General features: G+C 43.2%; 1 protein-coding gene and 1 long non-coding RNA gene across 13 annotated transcripts in view; one reads left to right on the top strand and one right to left on the bottom strand.

Moving 5' to 3' along the window:
* Positions 1 to 25,172, bottom strand: part of DST (dystonin) — a 512,241-nt gene that overhangs the window by 183,948 nt on the left and 303,121 nt on the right. For 10 of the 12 annotated variants that reach the window (XM_081519063.1, XM_081519065.1, XM_081519069.1 and 7 more), the window contains 6 exons: positions 10,344 to 10,456; positions 10,142 to 10,248; positions 6,537 to 6,656; positions 3,983 to 4,078; positions 3,444 to 3,571; positions 361 to 454 (listed from right to left, as the gene is read on the bottom strand). In XM_081519063.1, the coding sequence (XP_081375189.1) occupies positions 361 to 454; positions 3,444 to 3,571; positions 3,983 to 4,078; positions 6,537 to 6,656; positions 10,142 to 10,248; positions 10,344 to 10,456 (658 nt within the window). Of the gene's footprint in view, positions 1 to 360; positions 455 to 571; positions 2,207 to 3,443; positions 3,572 to 3,982; positions 4,079 to 6,536; positions 6,657 to 10,141; positions 10,249 to 10,343; positions 10,457 to 25,172 lie in introns of those variants that run through there. The other 2 variants (XR_014061877.1, XM_081519073.1) reach the window with 1 other exon arrangement.
* On the top strand, positions 2,331 to 5,912 carry LOC145516962 (uncharacterized). Its single transcript, XR_014061879.1, has 2 exons — positions 2,331 to 2,730; positions 5,378 to 5,912. It is a non-coding gene; the product is annotated as an uncharacterized LOC145516962 (long non-coding RNA).

The following is a 25,172-nucleotide window of genomic DNA, read 5'->3' as shown; positions in this document are numbered from 1 at the left end:
CCCAGCGGTTAGGACTCGGCGTGTCCACTGTAGGGGGCATGGGTATGGTCTGTGGTCAGGGAACCGAGCCTGCAGGCCATGAAAGCAAAAGTGTTTGTTGCTCAGTCGTGTCCGACTCTTTGCGACCCCATGGACTGTAGTCCAGCAGGCTCCTCTATCCAAGGAATTCTCCAGGCAAGAATACTGGAGCCGGGTGCCATTCCCTTCTCCAGATCTTCCCAACCCAGGGATCGAACTCATGTCTATGTTGCAGGCAGATTCTTTACTGTCTGAGCCACCAGGGAAGCATGCAAGATTTTATTTCATCTGAATGTACCGACCCCTCTACAGCAATTCCAGCAGTTCCTGAAATGAACTTACAGACTGGAGAGCATTTCGGGCAAGCAACAGTTTGTCCTCACAGACGACACTGCCCCTCTGAACTCGGTTAGCAATCTGCTGCAACATCTCCAACCTAAAAGAAGAAACAAAATAAAATACAGTCTCTCATTCCGAAGTCAGAGAGCTAGCCACCCCTGAAAAATGCGGCCCACCAAAGAAAAACCACAATCCCACGCCAAGGACTCCATACCTGTGTCCATCAAAGGATTCATTGCCAAAGCTAATACAGGAGTTGATCAAGGTTGGACCACAATGAACCGAGAGGGAATTCTCATTTGAGTCCAGACTAGTTCGAGTGCTGGTCGTGTTACTAAACACGGAATCGCTGCTCCGGTAACTGTAACTACTGCTGTGCATTTTTATCCTACAAGGGTGTTTTCTCTTCCACCATTAAAAGTAGACTAGAAAGTACACAGTCTGCAGAAAGTACTACTTCTAATGGTGAAAAGAGGAGACTGGCTGTTACAGCTTTTAATGGCTCCTTAAATATGCCCCAACATGCATATTCAACACGCAGCAAATAATATGCTGATAACTATTCAAAAGAATCACGCCTAGAGCCATGGGCTTGCTAGCTAAGGTCTGCCTTTTGTAGCCTACACTAAAGCCCTACATGTACGGACAAGGCAGGCTGATGGGGCGTCACTGGACAAGACTTGCCAAATATTTTCACCAAGAGTCATTCACTTGCCACCACCTCAAAAACAACTCTGATGTTTCACCGAAGCCAAAATACAATCAGGTCACTCTGGCAATACCAATCATCAGCTAAAGGAACACAAATAGCCAATCAGAGCCTCATCCTAGCATTTTGGAAAAACCAGCTCTGTACTGAACAACACAGGGTTAAAAAACTGGTACGTACAAACACCTACAAACAAACAAATTTGACAAGAAGCAAAGCACCTTTCCTTTTTAACCACCATGGCATTTGTTGGTTAAGTTACATTAACTGGAAAATTGTCCAGTTACCTTTTATACCCCACAGGAACTGCTCCCAGGAATGTTAGGTCTACTCTCACTAAAGTTACTTTTTATTTTTAAAAGCCAAAGTGCTAAGAAGAGTATCAGTGCGACGCTTGTAGATTTAATTTGTCTGTGCTTGTTTTTCCCTTCTACAGGTTATTACCTGGCCTAACATCATTGTCTCTTTCTCATTTGCCTTTTACACACTCCCGTGCCACAGAGCTATCATTTTGCAATACAGAGTTAATGCCAAAAAAACTTGTTGCTTCAAGAACATTGAAGGCATTGAATAATCAGCCATGCTAAATATTTTCCTATCCCCAACACCGCAAAGCCAAACTGCTGCTTCCCCAACTAGAGGTAGACACTGTTCTTTTTAGAAGGGAATTTGAGAGTGCTATGTCAAATATAGTTAGTAAACAGAAAAGCAGAAAATAATAACAGTAGCCAGCATCTAACATTTCTGAAGCAATTGTTAGATGCCAGGAAATTAACTAATCATTTTATAGACATACTCAGAACCACCAAATGTGGTTCCTACTATTACATCCTATTTACAAATGAGGGAACTGAAGTTTAGAGACGACAGTGAATCTAAGATTACACGGCATGAACGCTGAGCTAACAATTCATCCAAGATTGACTGGCTCCTGACCGTGAACTCTTAACCACAGCATTCTTTTATTTACTTAAATTAAAATCCAGCTGCTATTCTGACGACTAAAATCAACTCTGCCCCCTTTCTCTGGCACCTTTTCTATCCTTGCATCACATTAGAAGCTGAGCATTTCATTTGAACCACCCAGAATTATCTCCTCCCTAAAGGTCCATCCTGGGTATTTCGTGCTTGTTCTGGTTCAAAAGGATCCAGTTATGCAGACAGAATACTCTGCTTTAACAAGCGTGTCATCAGTGATGTAATAAAGGCCTGACAAATCAGACCCGCCCTCAATCTTCAATGATTCAGTTCACATTTCTTCCACGTGGAAGTTATGAGTGGGTGCAGAGAACATCAGTACATTCAGGGCCCCCGGGCAGCAGAGACGGTGGTGTGGGCAGTACAAGGAACAACAAACGCGGGAATCTGTCTCCATGTTACGAGAGCTCACTGTGTGGAACCGGCAGTCCTCATTCAGGCAATCGCAGAGAAACGTATAAATTACAACTGAGATGAGGTCTGTGAAGGAGGACCACGTGTAACTGGAGGGTCAGCACCGAAACACCTGAACCAGCCTGGGAGACTTCGGAAAGTTTCTGGAGGAAATCCTATTGGAGCTGAGATTACAGGAAGATCAGGAGTAAGGAGAGGATGAGCCAGACGACCCAGCCGCAGGAACAGACAGTACCGAGATCTCACCAACGCCAGGGCTGGGAAGCGGGCAGGTCAGTGCTCCTGAAAGGCAGCCAGCGTGGCTCGCAGAGGGCAAGGGGGCTGCGGGTGGCCTGGCCCCTGGCCACGGACCACGAGCCCCACGCAGCACAGCTCAGACTGGAATGGGAGGACCGCCACAGAGACAGACCGTCCAACAAACACCTCCTGAGGACCCAGGGGGCCTTCCGGGGCGCCTGGTGAGGCGGGAGAGAGAGGGAGAAGGCGAGGGGTGGTTTTGGGCTCACAGGCAGTGCGGGACTGAGCCAGCAACCACGTGTCCTCTGGGTGCGGCCTCACTGCCCTGCTTTAAACAGAGGGTCCACTGCCCACGGAGAGAGGGCCGTGGCCCAAAACATACCAGGAAACAAGGTAAGCTCGCGGTTAACCTATGCTACGTATGGATGAGCTTCTGGTGACTTAAAAGCTGGAGAAATTCTCGCAGGTCCTCCTGACTGTTAAATCTGTAACCACCACATGAGATGCGACTGCACACACCAACCCAGGCCCCCTCCAACATTACTTCCCCGATTCCGTCCGCAAACCTCCTGGAAGAGTTTCTAGATTAGAAAATGGAGAATCAGGAAGACTTATCCAAGGTCACGCAAACAAGCAAATGGAAACGGTTAACGCTAGTCGGGGCTGGCATGTCTCCAAAGCTTAAGCTGTTTCCGCACCACAAGCGGACCCCTCCCGCTGGACACCCAGGGCAGAGAACGCCCCCGACCTTTCGACTTCGGGGCGGAGAGCCTTCTCCCTCTCCAGCATGGCGATGATGAGCTTTCCCCACTCCTTCTCTATGTCGTTTGGGTGATAGCCTTGAAGGAGTTTGATGCGTCCAAACTCGATCCAAATCTAGAGAGAACACCACAGAAAGCTGATGTGAAGCAAAACATTAAAAATTATGTTTCTTAAATCAAGACAGACTATGAATAAAGAGTACATATGATGCCATATGATATCACTTACAGATGGACTCTAAAAGATGACACAAAAAAAGCTTATCTATGAAACAGAATCACAGAGAACAAACTCGTGGTTGACAAGGGGGAGGGACTGGGGTTCGGGATTAGCAGATACAAAGAACATCATACAGAGAACGGACAAACAAGGTCCTACCGTATAGCACAGTAAATAAATATATAACTGAGATTATAACTGAGTCACCATGATGTGCAGCAGAAACTGACAATTATAAACTAACCACACCAATAAAAGTTTTTTAAAAGGGGAGATTTGCCAATTCAAAGGAAAATTTTTGCTTACCTCTAATAATTTATATAAGCGTTTAATTTTTGATTTTTCTGTCTCCTTTGGTGGAATTTCTGTTTCTTTAAACTGTAAATACTGATTGTAAAGTGCCTAAAATGAAAGGGAAAATAAATGAAGAGCTGAACTTCAAACACCTGTTTTCATTATCACATAATGTCACGACTTCAAATGCTTTCTATTCTGTCACCTGCCCTGGGTGGTGTGGCACGCGTGCTCAGCTATGTCTGACTCTTTGAGACCCCACGGACTGCAGCCCACCAAGCAGCTCTATCTATGGAATTTTCCAGGCAAGAGTACTGTAGTGGGTTGCCATTTCCTACTCCAGGGGATCTTCCTGGCCCAGAGGTCAAACTCGCATCTCTTGCATCTCCTGCACTGGCAGGCAGGTTCTTTACCACTGTGCCACCCGGGAGGCATTCCGTCATAAAATAGACAATCACGGATGCCAGTGCTCAGCCAGCTGGTAAACAGGATCTCAGGGATCTGAAGAGGATGTACTTAGGGCTCTGAGCCCGATCCAACATATGCTGCCCAGGCATCTGGGTAATGAAAACCTCAACGGTGTCTGTCAGTTGCTCAGTCGTGTCTGACTCTCTGCGACCCCGTGGACTGTGGCCTGTCAGGCTCCTGTGTCCATGGAATTCTCCAGGCCAGAATACTGGGGTGGGTAGCCTTTCCCTTCTCCAGGGGCTCTTCCTGATCCAGGGGTCCAACCCGGGTCTCCACACTGCAGGCAGATTCTTCACCAGCTGAGCCACCAGGGAACCACAACTCTACTAAGGATCTCTCATCATCCAAATAAGAAGACACATCCTTTAAAAGATACACTTTGCAAATGCTGTACTTTAGCTTTTACTTTTTGGAAAAATCACCCGATGCGATTCTCATAAAACGGGGTGGGAAGCATTCTTCTCTATTTCATGGTCTGTTCTTGAAAACAGAATTCTCATCAGACAGGGACAAAATTTGCTTTCAGTGTCCCACTGGCCAGGTTCCTGCTATTATTATAAAAGTTTGAGCCATATAATTACATTGCTATCTAATTTATAGACATTAATTTGGGAATCTCTTAAATATGTTTATAATTAACAAGGAGCTTCTAAAAAATATGTTGATAAAATAGCTCCACATTTAGTAAGTGTACACTGATTATTTCATCCTAATTCATGCTGCTTTAAAAGAAGTCCATGCAATTATTCGAGGAGACACATTTCTCTGAAGGATTCCATTTAATGTTTTGCTGGCTAAGAAAATTATTCAGCTGGCCAAAAAGTTCCTTTGGGTTTTTCTGTAATGTCTTACGGAAAAACCCAAATAAACTCTTTGGCAAATCCAATATTTGGTATTTCCTCATGATGTATTTTTTTCCTATATCCTGTCTTATCCCAGGCACCAGCAAGTAACCTGTCTAGTCAAACTTCTTCAATAATTTAAGCATCTGCACTAATCAGAAGCCAGCATGAATTTACTCAAATGTCTGGACAATGAATCCATTTGGAAATAAGTGGAACTTGAAATCTACAAGTTGGCTAAACCCAAAGTGCAACATTTCAGGCTGTCCACCAGTGAATGAGCACAGAACGCCATCGTGTGCCTGACGCTGTTCACAGCAGATGCGGTCACGGAGGGGGAGGAAAGCCTTCCTCCCCACTGGGAGACATCACACAAAACCGCTTCAGAAAGACCTGAAGGAGCATCACACAGACACGCGCCAAGGACAAACTCCCTGCGGCGGCGTGAACAAAAGCTGTTCCACAGACGCGTGGATGCAATTGCTCATGTGAACAGGGCCCCTCCTGGATTAGAACCATTCTTGCAATTCCGATCAGGAAAACAATGTCTAGAGCTCAAGGAATCAGACCTTGCTGTTCATATTCACATGGGCCATTTCTTGAAATAAAGTACACTACTTTGCTATGACAAATCCCAAGGTACAGAGAGTCAACTTATTGTCAGTGCTTATACACCTACACCATCTTTTAATACCTCTGTGATGTCTCTGACGAAGAGACGGACCCAGTTTCTTAGGTAGCAGCACCTGTTCTACTAAACCAGGAACTCATTTAGACCGGGAGTCAGGTACATCCTTTCGAATTCGTGGTGAAATACTGAATGTACACCTTGTGCCACAGAAGCCTCTGAGACCGTTTGTAACGGGATGTGACCACAGGCAGACGCCCGGCCACCCTTGTATTGCACAGGCTTCCAAACGGCTCCCGCCCCGGCCACCTGCCAGCTCCAGGCGTCTCGCAGGAACCAAATATAACACCTCAACGTCATTTCCAGAGACCCTCTCATACTAACTCTCAGCAATGCAAAGTGAAGGGACTATAAATTTAAGATGTTGTTGCTCTGATGTTTTAAGTATTAGTGTCGACTTCCCTTTTCTCTGTATAATAGAAGATGAATAAATAAATAATTTGCGTGCTGATTGGTACCTTGCCAAGGGTAATTTTTCTTCAGTTTCTGAAATGATAGAACCATTTCAGCACTTTTTAAAAGTTTAGTAATAAACTTAACCCTACTTCACTTCTGTAGGGACACAGACCTTGAGCTCTACAGGATTATTAGGAAACGTTCTCTCCGACATAGTGGTCACATGGTGTCTGATCCACTGGACGAGGTAGTTGACCATATTCTGGTATTCAATCCACTTGACTTCGACATCCTACAAGGAGAAGATGGCAAAGAAGGTCTGTATCTGCAGGTGGCAACATTCACGTCTAACATAGTCTGGCCAGAGATCATCCTGCGGATCTGCGAGTCTCTAAGCCTGACAGAGAGGACCAGTTCAAGGTTTCCTTCATTCCCTCCCAGTCGCAGTTCTGTCCACTTAAACAGCTCTAAAAGCACGCTATCAACAGTTGACCACTAAGACTCGCCTAAGGAATGCCAACTCTGATCCCAGGATCCAGGCTGACTGAGGTATCGTGTTAAGAAAGCTTCTGAGGCTGCATTGAAATATAGCAGAAAAAAATGGCATGATCAATTTGGAGTGTTTCCCGGGCAGTCAAGAAAGGGAGTAATGGCCTGCGAAAGCCAGGTGAGCCACCTTCTCTGCCAGCCTTTCTAAGTCTACCTTATATCTGAAACTCAGAGAACTACATAATCCATAGGAAACTTCACAGGAGTGAACACTACAGGAAATGGACATGGTGGGAATGATTCAATATTTCTTAAGCGAACTTTTGTTTTTAAATGAAGGAGACTGGAAGACTGTCAACTGTTCAATTAAGCATTTGAGGAAGTGCTTATGATGTTCAAAGCACTGTGCTAAGCGCTGTAATAAAAATATAATACTTTAAGAGATGACACCTTTTATCAAAGAGTTTTCTGTCTAGACGAGGACGCAAGAGAGAGTCATAATATCAACACTTATGCAAAATGAAAACCAGCATTGAAGAAGTGTTGAAATAACAAAAGTGTGTAGTTTATGTGAGGCAGATAAAAAGTCAGGTGAGCACAGATGTGGCTCAAAACCATCAGCTGAAGGCCTCTTGGGAGAGGCAGTCCCTGAGCAGCTGTACAGTGGCCAGAACTGTGAGCGGGACAGACAGACAGACGATGAGTGGGAAGGGGACACGGACTCTGAAACAGCAACACCCTGGGTACCAACGGCTCACGCGGGGACTGACACTCGGAAGAACTGACACAGGCAGAGCGTGGATGTCAGTACATCTAGACCGCGTTGAGCCTTGCAAGCCACATGAAGCCGTGGGAGGTTTCCAAGCTAACATGCCAACAGTGTGCAGAGGTGACGGTAGAGGAAAACCAGGGGAGCCGGCAAGGCCACGAGCAAGCTCACAGCCTCATCCCGGTGAAGGGGTGAGAGTGAGGAGCTGCGCGCAGGCTGTGGGGAGGAGAGCGGAGCGGCCACAGCACGTTCTCGGGCCACTCCAGCCTGAGTCACGGCGGACACTGGAGCAGGTAAGCACAGCGGCAAGTTGCTCGAGGACCAGCCTTCAAGACAGCGCACAGGAGAGAAGAGGAACAAGCCTAAACCAGAGCACACGGAGGCGACACGAGAGACCACAGCGAGAGCGCCCACATCTTCAAGGTAAGACAGAGTGAAGGCGGCAGCTGCAGGCACACAGAGGCCAGGGCAAGGGGGCCCCCCAAGAGCACAGCATGTGTGGGGCGGGCGTTCCGTCCTCCAGAGAAGCACAGTGCCCGTGAGCAGGGCCAGCACGACCCGCACGGCGAAAATATACTGCAGGCTTCCAGAAGCACAGGACTAAATCAAGAACCCAGAGCAACGTGACAGAGATCCTGCCCTGCTACAGAGAAGCCCTGTTAGGCTAGCGAAATCCAACCACCTTCCTCTGGGCCTCACTGTCAAATCAGAACACCACACAGAGCGACCTGACTTCCTGGGATCATATAGGTTTATAAACTTGAAAGTGATTTCAGAAGGGAGATAGTCTCTACAGAGAGAAGGATAGCAAACTGGGTGGCTGCCAAACAGCAGCACATTAAAAAAGAAAGAAAGTCTCTACAGTGAGTGGCTCCAGTCTTGGTTTACAAAATGCTATGCAACTCTGAATAACCTACTTTAGGAGATGAAATGTTTCTGAATTATACTTGCATTGCAATGGTGGAATGGTGCCATCAAATTCATATAGTATCAATTTATTGAGTAGCCTATTAACTCAAATCCATTAAAAAAAATACTTGACATTTAAAGACTGTAAACCCAAAGAACTCAACAACACAAAAACAACTGAACTGAAAAGTGGGCAGAAGATCTAAATAGACATTTCCCCAAAGAGAACATACACATGGTCAACAGGCACATGAAAAGATGCTCAACATCACTAATTATTAGAGAAATGCAAATCAAAACCATAATGAGGTATCACTTCACACTGATCACAACAGACATCATTACAAAGTTAACAAACAATAAATGCTGGAGAGGGTGCAGACTGTCAGTGGGAATGTCACAGCTACCAGGGAGAGTGGTATGGAGGCTGTTCAGAAAACTAAAAATATAATTTCCACACGATCCGGCAATCTTACTCCTGGGCATATACCCAGTCAGAATTCTAATTCAAAGAGATACATACACCTCTATGTTCACAGCGGCACTATTCACAACAGCCACGACATGGAAACAACCTAAATGTTGATTAACAGACGAATGGATAACAAAAATGTGGTACATCTATACAAAGGAATACTACTCAGCCATTAAAAAGAATGAAATAATGCCATTTACAGCAACATGGATGGACCTAGAGATTGTCATACTGAGTGAAGTAACTCAGACAGAGAAAGAGAAATATTGCATGGCACCCCTTATATGTGGAATCTAAAAAGAAATGATACAAAGGAACTTACTTACAAAACAAAGAAACTGACGGACTTAGAGGACGAACTTATGATTGCTGGCAGGGGAGGGTGGGGAGGGGATAATTAGGGAGTCTGGGACGGACAGGTACACACTGCTACATTTAAAATGGATAACCAAGGACATGGAGCAACGGCACATGGAACTCTGCTCAATGTTATGTGGCAGCCTGGACGGGAGGGGAGTTTGGGGAAGAATGGATACACATATATGTGTGTGTATATATATGGCTGAATCCCATTGCTGTTCATGTGAAACTTAAGACAAAGTAAAAAGTTGTTTTTTTAAAAAAGAAGATATGGTACATACATACGATGGAATATTACTTGACCATATAAAAGAATGAAATAATGCCATGTGTAGCAACGTGGACAGACCTAGAGGTTATCGTACTAAGTGAAGTAAGACAGAGAAAGACAAATACCATACAATATGAATGGTATTGTAACCTAAAATATGACACAAATGAACTTATCTATGAAACAGAAACAGAATCACATCCATAGAGAACAGACTGATGGGTGCCAAGCTTGGGGGAGGTAGGGAGTGGGAGGCTGGGATTAGCAGAACTATATTCAATACACTATGATAAACTATGATGAAAAAGAATATTAAAAAAGAATGCAAATATACAGATAACTGAATCACTGTGCTATACAGCATAAATTAACAGAAGATTGTAAATCTACTATACTTCAATTTTTTTAAGTCATATTAACAAAAAATAAGACTGCAAAAAGCACTCTCAGAGAATTCAGTCAATTCTGAGTTATCATCTTCAGAATGGAAAAATCAATACTCACATTTGCCCCGATGCCTTCACCACCTTCAGGGACTTTGGGAAATGCGTCATAGAGAGATGATACATAAGTTATTACTGACTTTTCATCAGGTGAGGAGACATCAACATCTAAAAGCAGCAACATGAATCATTTCAAAATGCTGATCAATTACTTTAGATCAGACCTTCCAGCCCGTCAACATCTTATCAAGACAATCACTCACCTTCAGGGTCCAGAAGTCTTATAACACCGATTTTTTCTGCTACATAGAAAGCGTGCTCTAAATTTGCAAGGTTGCTTTGAACAGCAACAGTATTCATGTCTATCAGGTCCGGCCTAAGAAAAACATATGCTGTATTAATGAGGTTTCTCATTTGCCAATTCAATATGAAATTTACATGTGTACTTATTGACATAACAACTCCTGCAAATCTTAATACTAAGTGTGTATTGAAATACAGTTTTTCATCCAATCTTTTTTTTTTAACACTGCTTCTGTGAACTAAGAATGCCTCCTGCCATATTGGTAAACAAAGGATGCTGCAGTCACCAAGCCACCACATTACAGCCGCCCGGACCATGAGCCCTGAGGGAACTCAGGATGGAAACACGTCAAAGCACCAGCCCAAAAGCATCAAACCGTCTTCAAACTCACCTCAGGGTGAGAAAGCCCAGGATACTGGCCCCGGGCAGCTGAGGCACAGGTCAAAGAAATGCGCTCAAGGAGCTCAGAGGCCTGCATCTTCCCACACACACAAAAGCATTCAATTCATTAACTTGAGAGATCTTGTTTCCTCTAGTTAATTAATCAGGTAGTCTTCTGATGTTCCGACTACCTGATCTCCGTCGCAAAGCCCCCATGCATCTTGGCCTCCCCTGGCCTCTTCAGAGCCGTCCCTCAGAGCCGTCTGAGAGGCTGTGTCATAGGATTAAGGCCACAATTTTGTTCACCAGATGTAACTCTCACCTTTTAGATCATTCAATTTTTCAGTCAACACTCACTTCTCTCAGAACTTTTGTGAGCCAAAAGCAAATGTAGAAAAATGTAACAACTTTCATGTATAAAATTTCAGCAAAATCCACAAACTGCCCGTGATCAGAACATGTATGAGTAGCTGTCGCATTCAATCTATTCCAGCCCCATTCCCTCAACAGTATCCTTCTAATCCAACTGGCAACTTCTCAGTGTTCCTCCCAAAGAGATCAGGCCCCGCGCACTGTTACCCCCAGGTACCACCAGGCAGAACACCCTCTCGGTCGCTGCCCCCTGGCACAGTCTCTGCATCCTGGGAGCAGACATCAAGCCCCACCTCCTCTGGGGCCCTCCCTCACCTTCCCAGCCCTCATTTCCCTCTTTGTTCCCTGATCTCCAGCATGCTTAGTTGCCCAGTCGTGTCCAGCTCTTTGCAACCCTATGGACTGTAGCCCACCAGGCTCCCCTGTCCGTGGGACTCTCCAGGCAAGAATAGTGGAGTGGGTTGCCACGCTCTCCTCCAGGGGACCTTCCTGACCCAGGCACTGAACCCACGTCTCCTGCACGGCAGGTGGACTCTCTACCATCTGAGACGCCAGGAAGTCCTACTCCTGAGCCTGTGCCAATTAATCGGGCACCTGGAAGAATCATATACATCTTTGCCCTCCAAATTCACTGTTCAAAGTGCAGGCGTGCCGCGTTTCTCCCAACTGGCCAATTCCAAGATAACAAGAGCCACGTGGTTTTAACAGACTTTTGTATTTTATCCTTCTACTGAGATAAACAGTGGCATATATATTGTAGACACTCAATAAATATCTACAGATAAGGTAAGCAGATTGGTTATTACACAGAGTCATAAAAGAATAAAATAAGCACCAGCTTATATCTTCACAAACATACATCACACACACACACACACACACACACCATGATGCTATAAACAACAGAGATTACTTAAAGCTGGCTCTATCGACATAGAATTTTATAAGACTTCCCAAATACTCCTGGAATACTAAGTGTAAAACACTGTAGCTAGAAACTTAACTGAAGGCCAGAAGCCAGTCAGGAAACTTTCCTCTCAAAATCATTTAAAGAATGTAGAAACAAATCTGGAAACAGTAAAGCCATCAAAAAGAGCAGTACCAACCCCCAAATCTCTAAGAACCTGTTTCTCAGCTTCTAAGGAAAGGCTCTCATTCCAACCTCCAAGGGCATCCTGTTTCCCCCAAAATAACCCTCTGGGGGTCTGGAGGGTTCAGAGGTAGGATGGGAGGATGAAATGTAGTTATTCTGAAACAGTGAGAAAACAGATTACATGAGGGAAACACATCACTAATTTCAGGCAGGGAGACAGCAATCAGCACTCTTTTTATCTATTAAGAAAGCAGACCTCCAAAGAAATCCACTCACTGTTTTACTGCACTTTCAAAGTATTCATGATCTTAAAATGTACCTACCTACATACCTACGTATTTCCTGGGAATTATTTGGGAATTCTTTAACGCTTTTCACACTGCCACCAATATGATCCCTAGAAAGGGATCTCACACTGATTATACAAACAATGACTCCACTGACAATACAAGTGAACATCACCTCTAAAAAAAATCACACTTTTTATTCACAAATGTGTATTCTGAAGAGACGGATAACTTCAAGATTATCAAACAGATGTGCAAAACAGTCTAGACAAAAACAAATCTCTGAAGTTCAAAAAACTGCTTTGCATCCACAAGGTTCAGACATTTTGAAGAAATAAAAACCAGTGTTTCTGAGTTTGCCAAGTCTCCCAACAAGAAAGGGCATGTTGTCCAGCAAAGCATGCCATTAGCAGACAGAGTAAACACAAGTGATCCCGGATAATGAATCCAGTCATTGAAGCATCCCGCTCCGCACTGAGAGAACAAAGCACCCAACCTCCTTCAGGATGACATAGTTGTCTCAGCACAAAAGCCGCTGTGTAATACATCAATCTGGGATAAGCCGCCTCTGTTTTCCTGGTATTTAATTAACCCTTTCATGTGTTTCATGAACACATGAAAGCTGCAGTGGTTTTCCTCTGTTAAAAGACTCCAGTGAACAAACCTTAATGAAGCAAAAACTGTTCTAAAACCACTCTGGAGAAGGAGCAGCCTGAGCGGTCGGAATCCTACCTTCCCTGCTGTCCCGTCCCTCTGCAGCTTCCCATTCTGCTTCTCCTATTTGTCTGGAGCCTCCAGAAGCTGCACGTGCTGTGACCTACCTTCCTTTTCCTTCACAGCCTCTCTGGGATCATATAACCCTTAAAAACTTAGCTAGTTCCCACATACGCAAGATTTTTGCTTTCATTCTAAAGGCTTCATTTCACTGCAACATCCTCTTTCATGGAATTTTTACAGGAAATTTTATTCTCATCTTAGGTTTCACTAAGCATATACTATATTATGCTGTAAGCAACTATGTTCCTGCATAGTTTACATCATTGAATATTAACTAGTATAATTTCCCTGTTTTCTGAAAACCATTCAAAATTATATGATGAAATCCTCTGCCACCTAAAATAATATATACCAGTTTTTTAATGGGAAAAAAGCCATCTAAGTCTTACTTGTATTATTATTCTATGATGATGTCTTCTTTTATGAATGACTCCATCATCATGGACAGCAACTTTTTAAGGCACACCTTTACATCCCATTTTTCTCCCCATTAAATTAACAGAAAGAGCTTACAAAGAAATAAAAAAAGGGAGCCGATCACATGTAATTTTCACATTAGATATATAAAACCAAGAGAGGCCGTATGACGAAGTTGAAAGTCAGGCCGAAGCCATTTCTATGCAAGCTTAATGCCTTTGTCTCAAAAACACAGGAAAAAAAGGTACCAAGCAAAATGGCTATTGTCATAATACAAAATAATCTTGGATAAAAGTAGTGTTTATCTTTCATTCAGTTCAGTCGCTCAGTCGTGTCCGACTCTTTGCGACCCCATGAACTGCAGCACACCAGGCCTCCCTGTCCATCACCAACTCCCGGAGTCTACCCAAAACCATGTCCATCGAGTCGGTGATGCCATCCAACCATCTCATCCTCTGTCGTCCCCTTCTCCTCCAGCCCCCAATCCTACCCAGCATTAGGGTCGTTTCCAATGAGTCAACCCTTCGCATGAGGTGGCAAAAGTATTGGAGTTTCAGCTTCAACATCAGTCCTTCCAATGAACACCCAGGATTGATCTCCTTTAGGATGGACTGATTGGATCTCCTTGCAGTCCAAGGGACTCTCAAGAGTCTTCTCCAACACCACAGTTCAAAAGCATCAATTCTTCGGCGCTCAGCTTTCTTCACCGTCCAACTCTCACATCCATACATGACCACTGGAAAAACCATAGCCTTGACTAGACGGACCTTTGTTGGCAAAGTAATGTCTCTGCTTTTAAATATGCTATCTAGGTTGGCCATAACCTTCCTTCCAAGGAGTAAGCGTCTTTTAATTTCATGGCTGCAGTCACCAACAGCAGTGATTCTGGAGCCCAAAAAAATAAAGTCTGACACTGTTTCCACTGGTTCTCCATCTATTTCCCATGAAGTGATGGGACCAGATGCCATGATCTTAGTTTTCTGAACGTTGAGCTTTAAGCCAACTTTTTCACTCTCCTCTTTCACCTTCATCAAGAGGCTCTTTAGTTCTTCTTCACTCTCTGCCATAAGGGTGGTGTCATCCACATATCTGAGGTTATTGATATTTCTCCCGGCAATCTTGATTCCAGCTTGTGTTTCTTCCAGCCCAGCGTTTCTCATGATGTACTCTGCATATAAGTTAAATAAGCAGGGTGACAATATACAGCCTTGACGTACTCCTTTTCCTATTTGGAACCAGTCTGTTGTTCCATGTCCAGTTCTAACTGTTGCTTCCTGACCTTCATACAGGTTTCTCAAGAGACAGGTCAGATGGTCTGGTATTCCCATCTCTTGAAGAATTTTCCACCATTTGTGGTGATCCACACAGTCAAAGGCTTTGGCATAGTCAATAAAGCAGAAATAGATGTTTTTCTGGAACTCTCTTGCTTTTTCGATGATCCAGCGGATATTGGCAATTTGATCTCTGGTTCCTCTGCCTTTTCTAAAACCAGCTTGAACATCTGGAAGTTCACGGTTCACGTATTGCTGAAGCCTGGCCTGGAGAATTTTGAGCATTACTTTACTAGCATGTGAGATCAGTGCAATTGTGCGGTAGTTTGAGCATTCTTGGGCATTGCCTTTCTTTGGTATTAGAACGAAAACTGACCTTTTCCAGTCCTGTGGCCACGGCTGAGTTTTCCAGATTTGCTGGCATATCGAGTGCAGCACTTTCACTGCATCATCTTTTAGGATTTGAAATAGCTCAACTGGAATTCCATCACCTCCACTAGCTTTGTTCTTAGTGATGCTTCCTAAGGCCCACTTGACTTCACATTCCAGGATGTCTGGCTCTAGGTAAGTGATCACACCATCATGATTATCTGGGTCGTGAAGATATTTTTTGTACAGTTCTTCTGTGTATTCTTGCCACCTCTTCTTAATATCTTCTGCTTCTGTTAGGTCCATACCATTTCTGTCCTTTATCGAGCCTATCTTTGCATGAAATGTTCCTTTGGTATCTCTAATTTTCTTGAAGAGACCTCTAGTCTTTCCCAATCTGTTGTTTTCCTCTATTTCTTTGCACTGATCGCTGAGGAAGGCTTTCCTATCTCTCCTTGCTATTCTTTGGAACTCTGCATTCAGATGGGAATATCTTCCCTTTTCTCCTTTGCTTTTCACTTCTCTTCTCTTCCCAACTATCTGTAAGGCCTCCTCAGACAGCCATTTTGCTTTTTTGCATTTCTTTTCCATGGGGATTTTCTTGATCCCTGTCTCCTGTACAATGTCATGAACCTATGTCCATAGTTCATCAGGCACTCTGTCTATCAGGTCTAGTCCCTTAAATCTATTTGTCACTTCCACTGTATACTCATAAGGGATTTGATCTAGGTCATACCTGAATGGACTAGTGATTTTCCCTACTTTCTTCAATTTAAGTCTGAATTTGGCAATAAGCAGTTCATGATCTTTCATACAACACCCAAATTAAAAGTATTCTTCCCAGACAAAACAGATACATGTACACCCAGAGGCATACATGAGCTTGCCTGGTGGCTCAGATGGTAAAGAATCTGTTTGCAATGCAGGAGACTCAGGTATAATTCCTGGGTCAAGACAATGTCCTGGAGAAGGGAATGGCTACCCACTGCAGTATACTTGCCTGGAGAATTCCATGGACAGGGAGCCTGACGGGCTATAGTCCACAGGGTTGCAAAGAATCAGACAAGACTGAATGACTAACTTATAGGCATATATACATATATATGTATGGCATTTATATAGAGAGAGGCATGTATATACATATATATATATATATAAAGAATATATATATATATATATATAAAGATTTCAACACTCACATTGATAGCCAAACTAGTGGAACATGAAAATTATATAAGATATTTTTTAGTATAGATGCCCCAAAATACCTCTGCAGTCCCTAAGTACTTTATTAATATATTCTCTCACATAAGCATTACATGGAATTCTACAAGAAAATTGTGACTTAAGTGTCACAAATGGCTGGAGATTAGGCTTTCATGTTTTATCGTGTCAAACACCAACAAGCCCGACTATGAGGAGCATGAAGCAGAGTCAAACACCTGGGAATAAAGCCCTGAGAAACCGCCATGGGAAATCCCAGAGGGGCCCGGACACAAGTCTATTAAGAGACGAACACGTTACTACAGACACGAGGCGACCAAATTCTGAACCAAAAATGAAAGATGCTGAAGGGACACATCTAAGGAACATCAACAGTCAGAGTCCAAATCAGCACTTTTTTTAGGTTATAGAAAGAAGTGATTTAAATTCATGGAGTTTGTTACAACCTAAATATCCATCAGCAGATGAGTGGATAAAAAAGATGTGGTATATATATATACCATAGAATACTACTCAATCATAAAAAGGAAGAAAATAATGCCATTTGCAGCAGCTGGATGGACCTAGAGATTATCATATTCAGTGAAGTCAGTCAGAAAGACAAGTACCATATGATATTACTTAAATGTGGCATCTAAAATATGACACAAATGAACCTACTATGAAACAGAGACAATCCCAAAGAAAGGCAATGCCAAGGAACGTTCAAACTACCAGACAATTGCACTCATCTCACATACCACCAAGGTGATGCTCAGAAAGCTTCAAGCTAGCCTTCAACACTGTGTGAACCAAGAGCCTCCAAATGTACAAGCTTGGGGCCACCCAAGACGGACGTGTCTTGGTGGAGAGGTCTGACAAAACATGGTCCACTGGAGAAGGGAATGGCAAACCACTTCAGTATTCTTGCCTTGAGAACCCCATGAACAGTATGAAAAGGCAAAAACACAGGACACTGAAAGATGAACTTCCCAGGTTGGTAGATGCCCAATATGCTACTGGAGATCAGTGGAGAAATAACTCCAGAAAGAATGAAGAGACTGAGCCAAAGCAAAAAAAACACCCAGCTGTGGCTGTGATTGGTGATGGAAGCAAGATCCAATGCTATAAAGAACAGTATTGCATAGGAACCTGGAATGTTAGGCCCATGAACCAAGGCAAATTGGAAGTGGTTAAACAGGAGATGGTAATAGTGAACATCAACATTCTAGGAATCAGCGAACTAAAATGGACTGGATTGGGTGAGTTTAACTCAGATGACCATTATATCCACTACTGTGGGCAGGAATCCCTTAGAAGAAAGGGAGTAGCCATCATAGTCAACACGAGTCCCAGATGCAGTACTTGGATGCAATCTCAAAAATGACAGAATGATCTCTGTTCATTTCCAAGGCAAACCATTCAATATTACGGTAATCCAAGTCTATGCCCCGACCAGTAACGCTGAAGAAGGTGAGGTTGAACGGTTCTATGAAGACCTACAAGACCTTCTAGAACTAACACCCCAAAAAGATGTCCTCTTCATTATAGGGGACTGGAATGCAAAAGTAGGAAGTCAAGAAACACCTGGAGTAACAAGCAAATTTGGCCTTGGAGTACAGAATGAAGCAGGGCAAAGGGTAACAGAGTTTTGCCAAGAGAACACACTGGTCACAGCAAACACCCTCTTCCAACAAAACAACAGAAGACTCCACACATGGACATCACCAGATGGTCAACACCAAAATCAGATTGATTATATTCTTTGCAGCCAAAGATGGAGAAGCTCTATACAGTCAGCAAAAACAAGACCAGGAGCAGACTGTGGCTCAGATCATGAACTTCTTATTGCCAAATTCAGACTTAAATTGAAGAAAGTAGGGAAAACCACCAGACTGTTGGGAGCTGTTCTGGAACTACTGCTGGATGACAAAGTCACGGCACCACTCAAGAAGAAACTACGAAGCGGTTTCTCTCCAGGATCGGAACCTTCCCTCTTTCCTGTTTCTGTGCTTTTGTTGTGGCTAACTCTGTTTCATTCTTTGATGGCTGGAGTTGTAGGGGCTTCCATGATGAGGTCAGGAGAGTACAGGAAAAAGAAAAACGATCCCTTGCTCCAGAGAAACACTTCAACAATGATTAAACCTACTGAGGCCCTGACTGGTGGGTCCCTAACACTCAGCCAGGGAATAAGGCCATGATCATTTGGAAAACAAGCCCCAAGCCTATTGTGACCTGGCCTCATGAGGAAATTGTTATTGATGACTGGAAAACTTGGGTCATGTATCAGGGAAAATTACAGAAACTAAGCCAAATGCCTTTTCCCCTCAGAATCTAAGCATAAACGGAAAAGAACTATATGAATTGTATTGTAAATGATTTCTAGGTAAACTGCAAAAGACTTGTCCCTGCCAGAAATAGTCTTGGATTATGTGGGTAGATGGTAAACAAACCACCACTGACAATGGCTGTACTATGAGAAACTTTTTGCCCTTAGACACCACTATAGTACTTATTTAGTGAAGCAAGACGCTGCATTCGCTGTAGTAGCAGGCTGTACAGAAAAAGTAGATGAAATGATAGGATTCATAGACTATGTTCTAGTAAAATAAAAATAGGTTTTGGGGTAAACATGTAACCAAAATGTGACAAGAGACTAGGAAAAAACTTTTAACACATCTTAGAATCAGGGGATGTTGATCTGAATGGAGAAATACTGTAAGAATCATTATGTAGAAGAACATGTGCTATATAAATAGAGACTAAAGCAATAAAGATTATGGTCTTTAGGCCATCAAAAAACTTTCTGTCTCCTTTCTTTTCCATTTGCCGACGCCGTTCATCCCTTGGGGACCCCTGGACCAGCTGGAGTGGGACTCCGGAAGTAGACCATTTAGGTATGACCTAAATCTAATCCCTTATGATTATACAGTGGAAGTGAGAAATAGATTTAAGGGATTAGATCTGATAGAGTGCCTGATGAACTATGGATGGAGGTTCGTGACATTCTACAGGAGACAGAGATCAAGACCACCCCAAGAAAAAGAAATGCAAAAAGCAAAATGCCTGTCTGAGGAGGTCTTACAAATAGCTGTGAAAAGAAGAGAAGTGAAAAGCAAAGGAGAAAAGGAAAGATATACCCATTTGAATGCAGAGTTCCAAAGAATAGCAAGGAGAGATAAGAAAACCTTTCTCAGTGATCAGTGCAAAGAAATAGAGGAAAACAACAGAATGGGAAAGACTAGAGATCTCTTCAAAAAAATTAGAGATACCAAAGGAACATTTCATGCAAAGATGGGCTCAATAAAGGACAGAAATGGTATGGACCTAACAGAAGCAGAAGATATTAAGAAGAGGTGGCAAGAATACACAGAAGAACTGTACAAAAAAGATCTTCACGACCCAGATAATCACGATGGTGTGATCACGCACCTAGAGCCAGACATCCTGGAACGTGAAGTCAAGTGGGCCTTAGGAAGCATCACTAAGAACAAAGCTAGTGGAGGTGATGGAATTCCAGGTGAGCTATTTATTTCAAATCCTAAAAGATGATGCAGTGAAAGTGCTGCACTCGATATGCCAGCAAATTTGGAAAACTCCCACAGTGACCACAGGACTGGAATAGGTCAGTTTTCATCCCAATCCCAAAGAAAGGCAATGCCAAAGAATGCTCAAACTACCACACAATTGCACTCCTCTCACACACTAGTAAAGTAATGCTCAAAATTCTTCAAGCCAGGGCTTCAGCAATATGTGAACTGTGAACTTCCAGATGTTCAAGCTGGTTTTAGAAAAGGCAGAGGAACCAGAGATCAAATTGCCAACATCCGATAGATCATCGAAAAAGTAAGAGAGTTCCCGAAAAACATCTATTTCTGCTTTATTGACTATGCCAAAACCTTTGACTGTGTGGATCACCACAAACGGTGGAAAATTCTGAAAGAGATGGAAATACCAGACCACCTGACCTGCCTCTTCAGAAATCTGTATGCAGGTCAGGAAGCAACAGTTAGAACTGGACATGGAACAACAGACTGGTTCTAAATAGGGAAAGGAGTATGTCAAGGCTATATATTGTCACCCTGCTTATTTAACTTATATGCAGAGTATATCATGAGAAACCCTGGGCTGGATGAAGCACAAGCTGGAATCAAGATTACTGGGAGAAATATCAATTACCTCAGATATGCAGATGACATATGGCATATGTCAATTTTTATGGCAGAAAGTGAAGAAGAACTAAAGAGCCTCTTGATGAAAGCGAAAGAGGAGAGTGAAAAAGTTGGCTTAAAGCTCAACATTCAGAAAACTAAGATCATGGCATCAGGTCCCATCACTTCATGGCAAATAAATGGGGAAACAGTGGAAACAGTGGCTGACTTTATTTTTGGGGGCTCCAAAAATCACTGCAGATGGTGCCTGCAGCCATGAAATTAAAAAACACTTGCTCCTTGGAAGTAAAGTTATGACCAACCTAGACAGCATATTAAAAGGCAGAGACATTACTTTGCCAACAAAGGTCTGTCTTGCCAAGGCTATGGTTTTTCCAGTGGTCACGTAAGGATGTGAGAGTTGGACTATAAAGAAAAGTGAGCACCGAAGAATTGATGCTTTTGAACTGTGGTTTTGGAGAAGACTCTTGAGAGTCCCTTGGACTGCAAGGAGATCCAACCAGTCCATCCTAAAGGCGATTAGTCCTGAGTGATGTTCAAGCTGAAACTCCAATACTTTGGCCACCTGATGTGAAGAGCTGACTCATCTGAAAAGACCCTGATGCTGGGAAAGACTGAGGGTAGGAGGAGAAGGGGATGACAGAGGATGAGATGGTTGGATGGCATCACTGACTCAATGGACATGAGTTTGAGTAAACACCAGGAGTTGGTGATGGACAGGGAGGCCTGGCGTGCTGCAGTCCATGGGGTCACAAAGAGTCAGACACAACTGAGCGACTGAACTGAACTGAATGGATGTGACATGGTATTTCACTGTGGTTTTGATTTTCGTTTTTCTAATGATTTATGATGCTTTTGAACTGTGGTATTGGAGAAGATTCTTGAGAGTCCGTTGGACTGGAAGGAGATCCAACCAGTCAATCATAAAGGAAATCAGTCCTGAATATTCACTGGAAGGGCTGATGCTGAAGCTGAAACTCCAATCCTTTGGCTACCTGATGCAAAGAGTTGACTCATTTGAAAAGACCCTGATGCTGGGAAAGATTGAAGGTGGGAGGAGAAGGGGACGACAGAGGATGAGATGGTTGGATGGCATCACTGACTCAATGGACATGAGTTTGGTAAACTCCAGGAGTTGGTGGTGGACAGGGAGGCCTGGCGTGCTGCAGTCCATGGGGTCACAAAGAGTCGGACACAGCTGCGCGACTAAACTGAACTGAATGATTCATGATGTTGAGCATCTTTTCATGTACTTACAGGCCATCTGTGCATCTTCTCTGGATAGCATCTAACCAAGTCCTTTGCCAATTTTAAAATTGAGTTGTTTGATTTTTCGTTGTTAAATTGTAGGATTGTATATATTTGAGATATTAAATCACTTTCAGATGTATGATTTTCAAATATATTCTCCCACTCTGTGGGCTGCTTTTTCACACTGTTGATACTGTTTTCTGATGCACAGAAGTTTTTGCTTTCATGTAGTCCAGTTCTCCTATTTTTTCTTAGTTACCCATGCTTTTGGTAACATATGCAAGAAATCACTACCTAACCCAATGTCATGAAGTTTTTCCCTTATGATTTCTTCCAAGTTTTATAGCTTCAGCTTTTTTTTTTTAACTTTTTATTTTATATTGGAGTATAATTGATTAACAATGTTGGGTTAGTTTCAGATGCCCAGCAAAATGATTCAGCTATTCATACATATGCATTGTTTTTTTATATATCTTTTCCATTATGGTTTATCATAGGGTACTAACTACAGTTCCCTGCGCCAACAGTAGGGCCTTGCGGCCTACCCATCCTGCAGGTAACAGTTTACCTTTGCTGACTCCAAACTCCCAGTCCTTCCCTCAGCCACCTCCTCCCCTCTGACAACCAACACTCTGTTCTCTACGTCCACGACTCATAACAGATGCTTTTAAATAAAGTCAAAACCACTGAAATAAACCTTGTGATCTGAGACATCTGATCATGTGAAAGGACACTGAGCAACAGTTTTCTCAGTTGGAAAAAAAAAAATAGAACGGTGGTTGCAGGGTCGAGGGGGAGGGGAAGTTACTGTTTAGTAGGCACAGAGCTTGAGTTTTGCAAGATGGAAACAGTCCTCAGACGTGTGGTGGAGCAGCTGTTTGCATAACACTGTGAATGGATTCAATCCCAGTAAACTGTACACTTAAAAATGGTTTAAGGGCACTTCCCTGGTGGTCCACTGGCTACAACTCTGTGCTCCCAATGCAGGGGGTCTGGGTTCAATCCCTGGTCAGGGAACAAGATCTCTCATGCTACAACTAAAAACCTGCTTGCCACAGCAAAGACAGAAGATCCTACATGCTGCAACTAAGACCCAGAGCAGCGAAATAAGTAAACAATTTTTAAATGGTTAAGATGGTAATGTTCTGTTACACATCACGGCCCCTCAGCATCCACGGTGGATCAGTCCTAGACCCATAGGGACACAAGTCCCCTGATGCTCAAGTCTCTTATGACTCTTTGCACACAGGCAGCGCTGCATCAGTGGGTTCAATCAACCCTGGACTGTGCAGCTTCAGGTTGGTACAAAAGTAATTCTGGCTTTGCACTGTTGAACTTTGCCACTTGATATTGGAATACATTCTTAAAGAAATGTGGTTGTGCTATATATCATTTTAACACATATTTCTTGCTTTATGTTTTCTGCTAATGAATTATTACTTGCTGTTTATTTTATATGTATTTTAGACTATGGAAATGATGTTAGACAAAAAGCAAACTCAAGCAATTTTCCTATTCGAGTTCAAAATGAGTCATAAAGAGGTGGAGACAGCTTCCAACATCAACAGTGCATTTGGCCCAGGAACTGCTAGCGAACGTACGGCACAGGGGTGGTTCAAGAAGTTCTGTGAAGGAAACAAGTGCCTTGAAGATGAGGAGTTCAGTGGCTGGCCACCAGAAGCTGACAACAACCGAGAGGACCAGCGAAGCTGATCCTTTTCAACGACATGAGAAGTTGCCCAGGAACGCAACATCAACCATTCTACAGTCCTTTGGCATTGAAGCCAAATGGAAAGGTGAAAAAGCTCGGTGAGTGGGTGCCTCATGAGCTGACTGAAAATCAAAAAGATTATTGTTTTGAAGTTTGTATCCTCTTAGTCTACACAGCAACAGTGAACCATTTCTCAATTGGACTGTGATGTGCAATGAAAAGTAGATTTTCTACGACAACCAGTGACGACCAGCTCGGTGGCTGGCCCAAGAAGAAGCTCCAAAGCACTTCCCAGAGCCAAACTTGCACCAAAAAGGGGTCACGGTCACTGTTCGGTGGTCTGCTGCTGCTCTGAGCCACCACAACTTTCCAAAACCCCGCAAAGCACTACCCAAGAGGCGTATGCTCAGCAAATTGATGAGATGCTCAGAAAACTGAAACAGCTGCAGCCAGCACACACTGCACAACCAACGCTTCACAAGTTGAACGAACTGGGCTATGAAGTTTTGCCTCATCTGCCACATTCACCTGACCTCTCACCACCTGACTAGCACTCCTTCAAGCATCACAACACTATTTTTTAAGGAAAACGCTTCCACAACCAACAGGAGGCAGAAAATGCTTTCCAAGAGTTCATCGAATCCTAAAGCACGGATTTTTATGCTACAAAAATAAACTTCTTTCTCCCTGGCAAAAATGACTTGATTGTAATGGTTCCTATTTTGACTCATCAAGATGTGTTTGAGCTTAATGATTGAAAATTCAGGGTCTGAAACTATAATTACTTTTGCATCAACCTAATATTTTAGGTCACCAGGTGGTTGCATCTGCAGATCCCATTACCTCTGGATGAATACTGATGGCCAACAGTATGTTTTACCACAGTTTTTAAAAGTTTCCAAAAATTACTAAAGACAAATTTTCACATATTTGAGAAAAACGGGCTATACCAAGGTAGAAAAAAGTCAGAGGGCTATGATACAGGTGTCCTGTACTTATTCCTAACTTGCTTGGACTTTGAACACACATCCAGACACCCGCGTTTCACTTCCTGTCTACAAAGAACGAACACTGAAAATCACCAAGAATCATCTAGAATTTCAGTTATCCTGAGAGAGCATCTGGAAATGTGTGGGGTGGAGGGAGACGCTGGGGCTGCTGCGGCCATACGGTCTGAAGAACCCCACTGATCTGCCTCAAGTCGCAAGAGAAGATCCTATAAAACTACTTGGGAAATTAAGTACACAGAGCCACGTGTACAGGTTACTATGAAGTTCTTATGGGAATGTCAACCACGTAACATGATGTAACCAGAGAAGGCAGAATGTGGGGCTTTGGTATGCTAATTATCAATAATCCTCCTCTGGCAACAAGCTAGCAGTACATTCATTCACTCACTATTTAATAAGCATCTACCATGAGCCTGGCTGTGAGGCATTAAGAATAAAGGACACTGACTTGCATTTCTCTGAATAATTGGTGAT

The sequence above is a fragment of the Giraffa tippelskirchi genome, chromosome 8, assembly GCF_054371585.1.
Source record: "Giraffa tippelskirchi isolate mGirTip1 chromosome 8, T2T-mGirTip1v1.2.pri, whole genome shotgun sequence".
Classification (NCBI taxonomy): Eukaryota; Metazoa; Chordata; class Mammalia; order Artiodactyla; family Giraffidae; genus Giraffa; species Giraffa tippelskirchi.
Note: the sequence above shows the minus strand (reverse complement) of the source record. Positions and strands in the feature narration are given on the sequence as shown.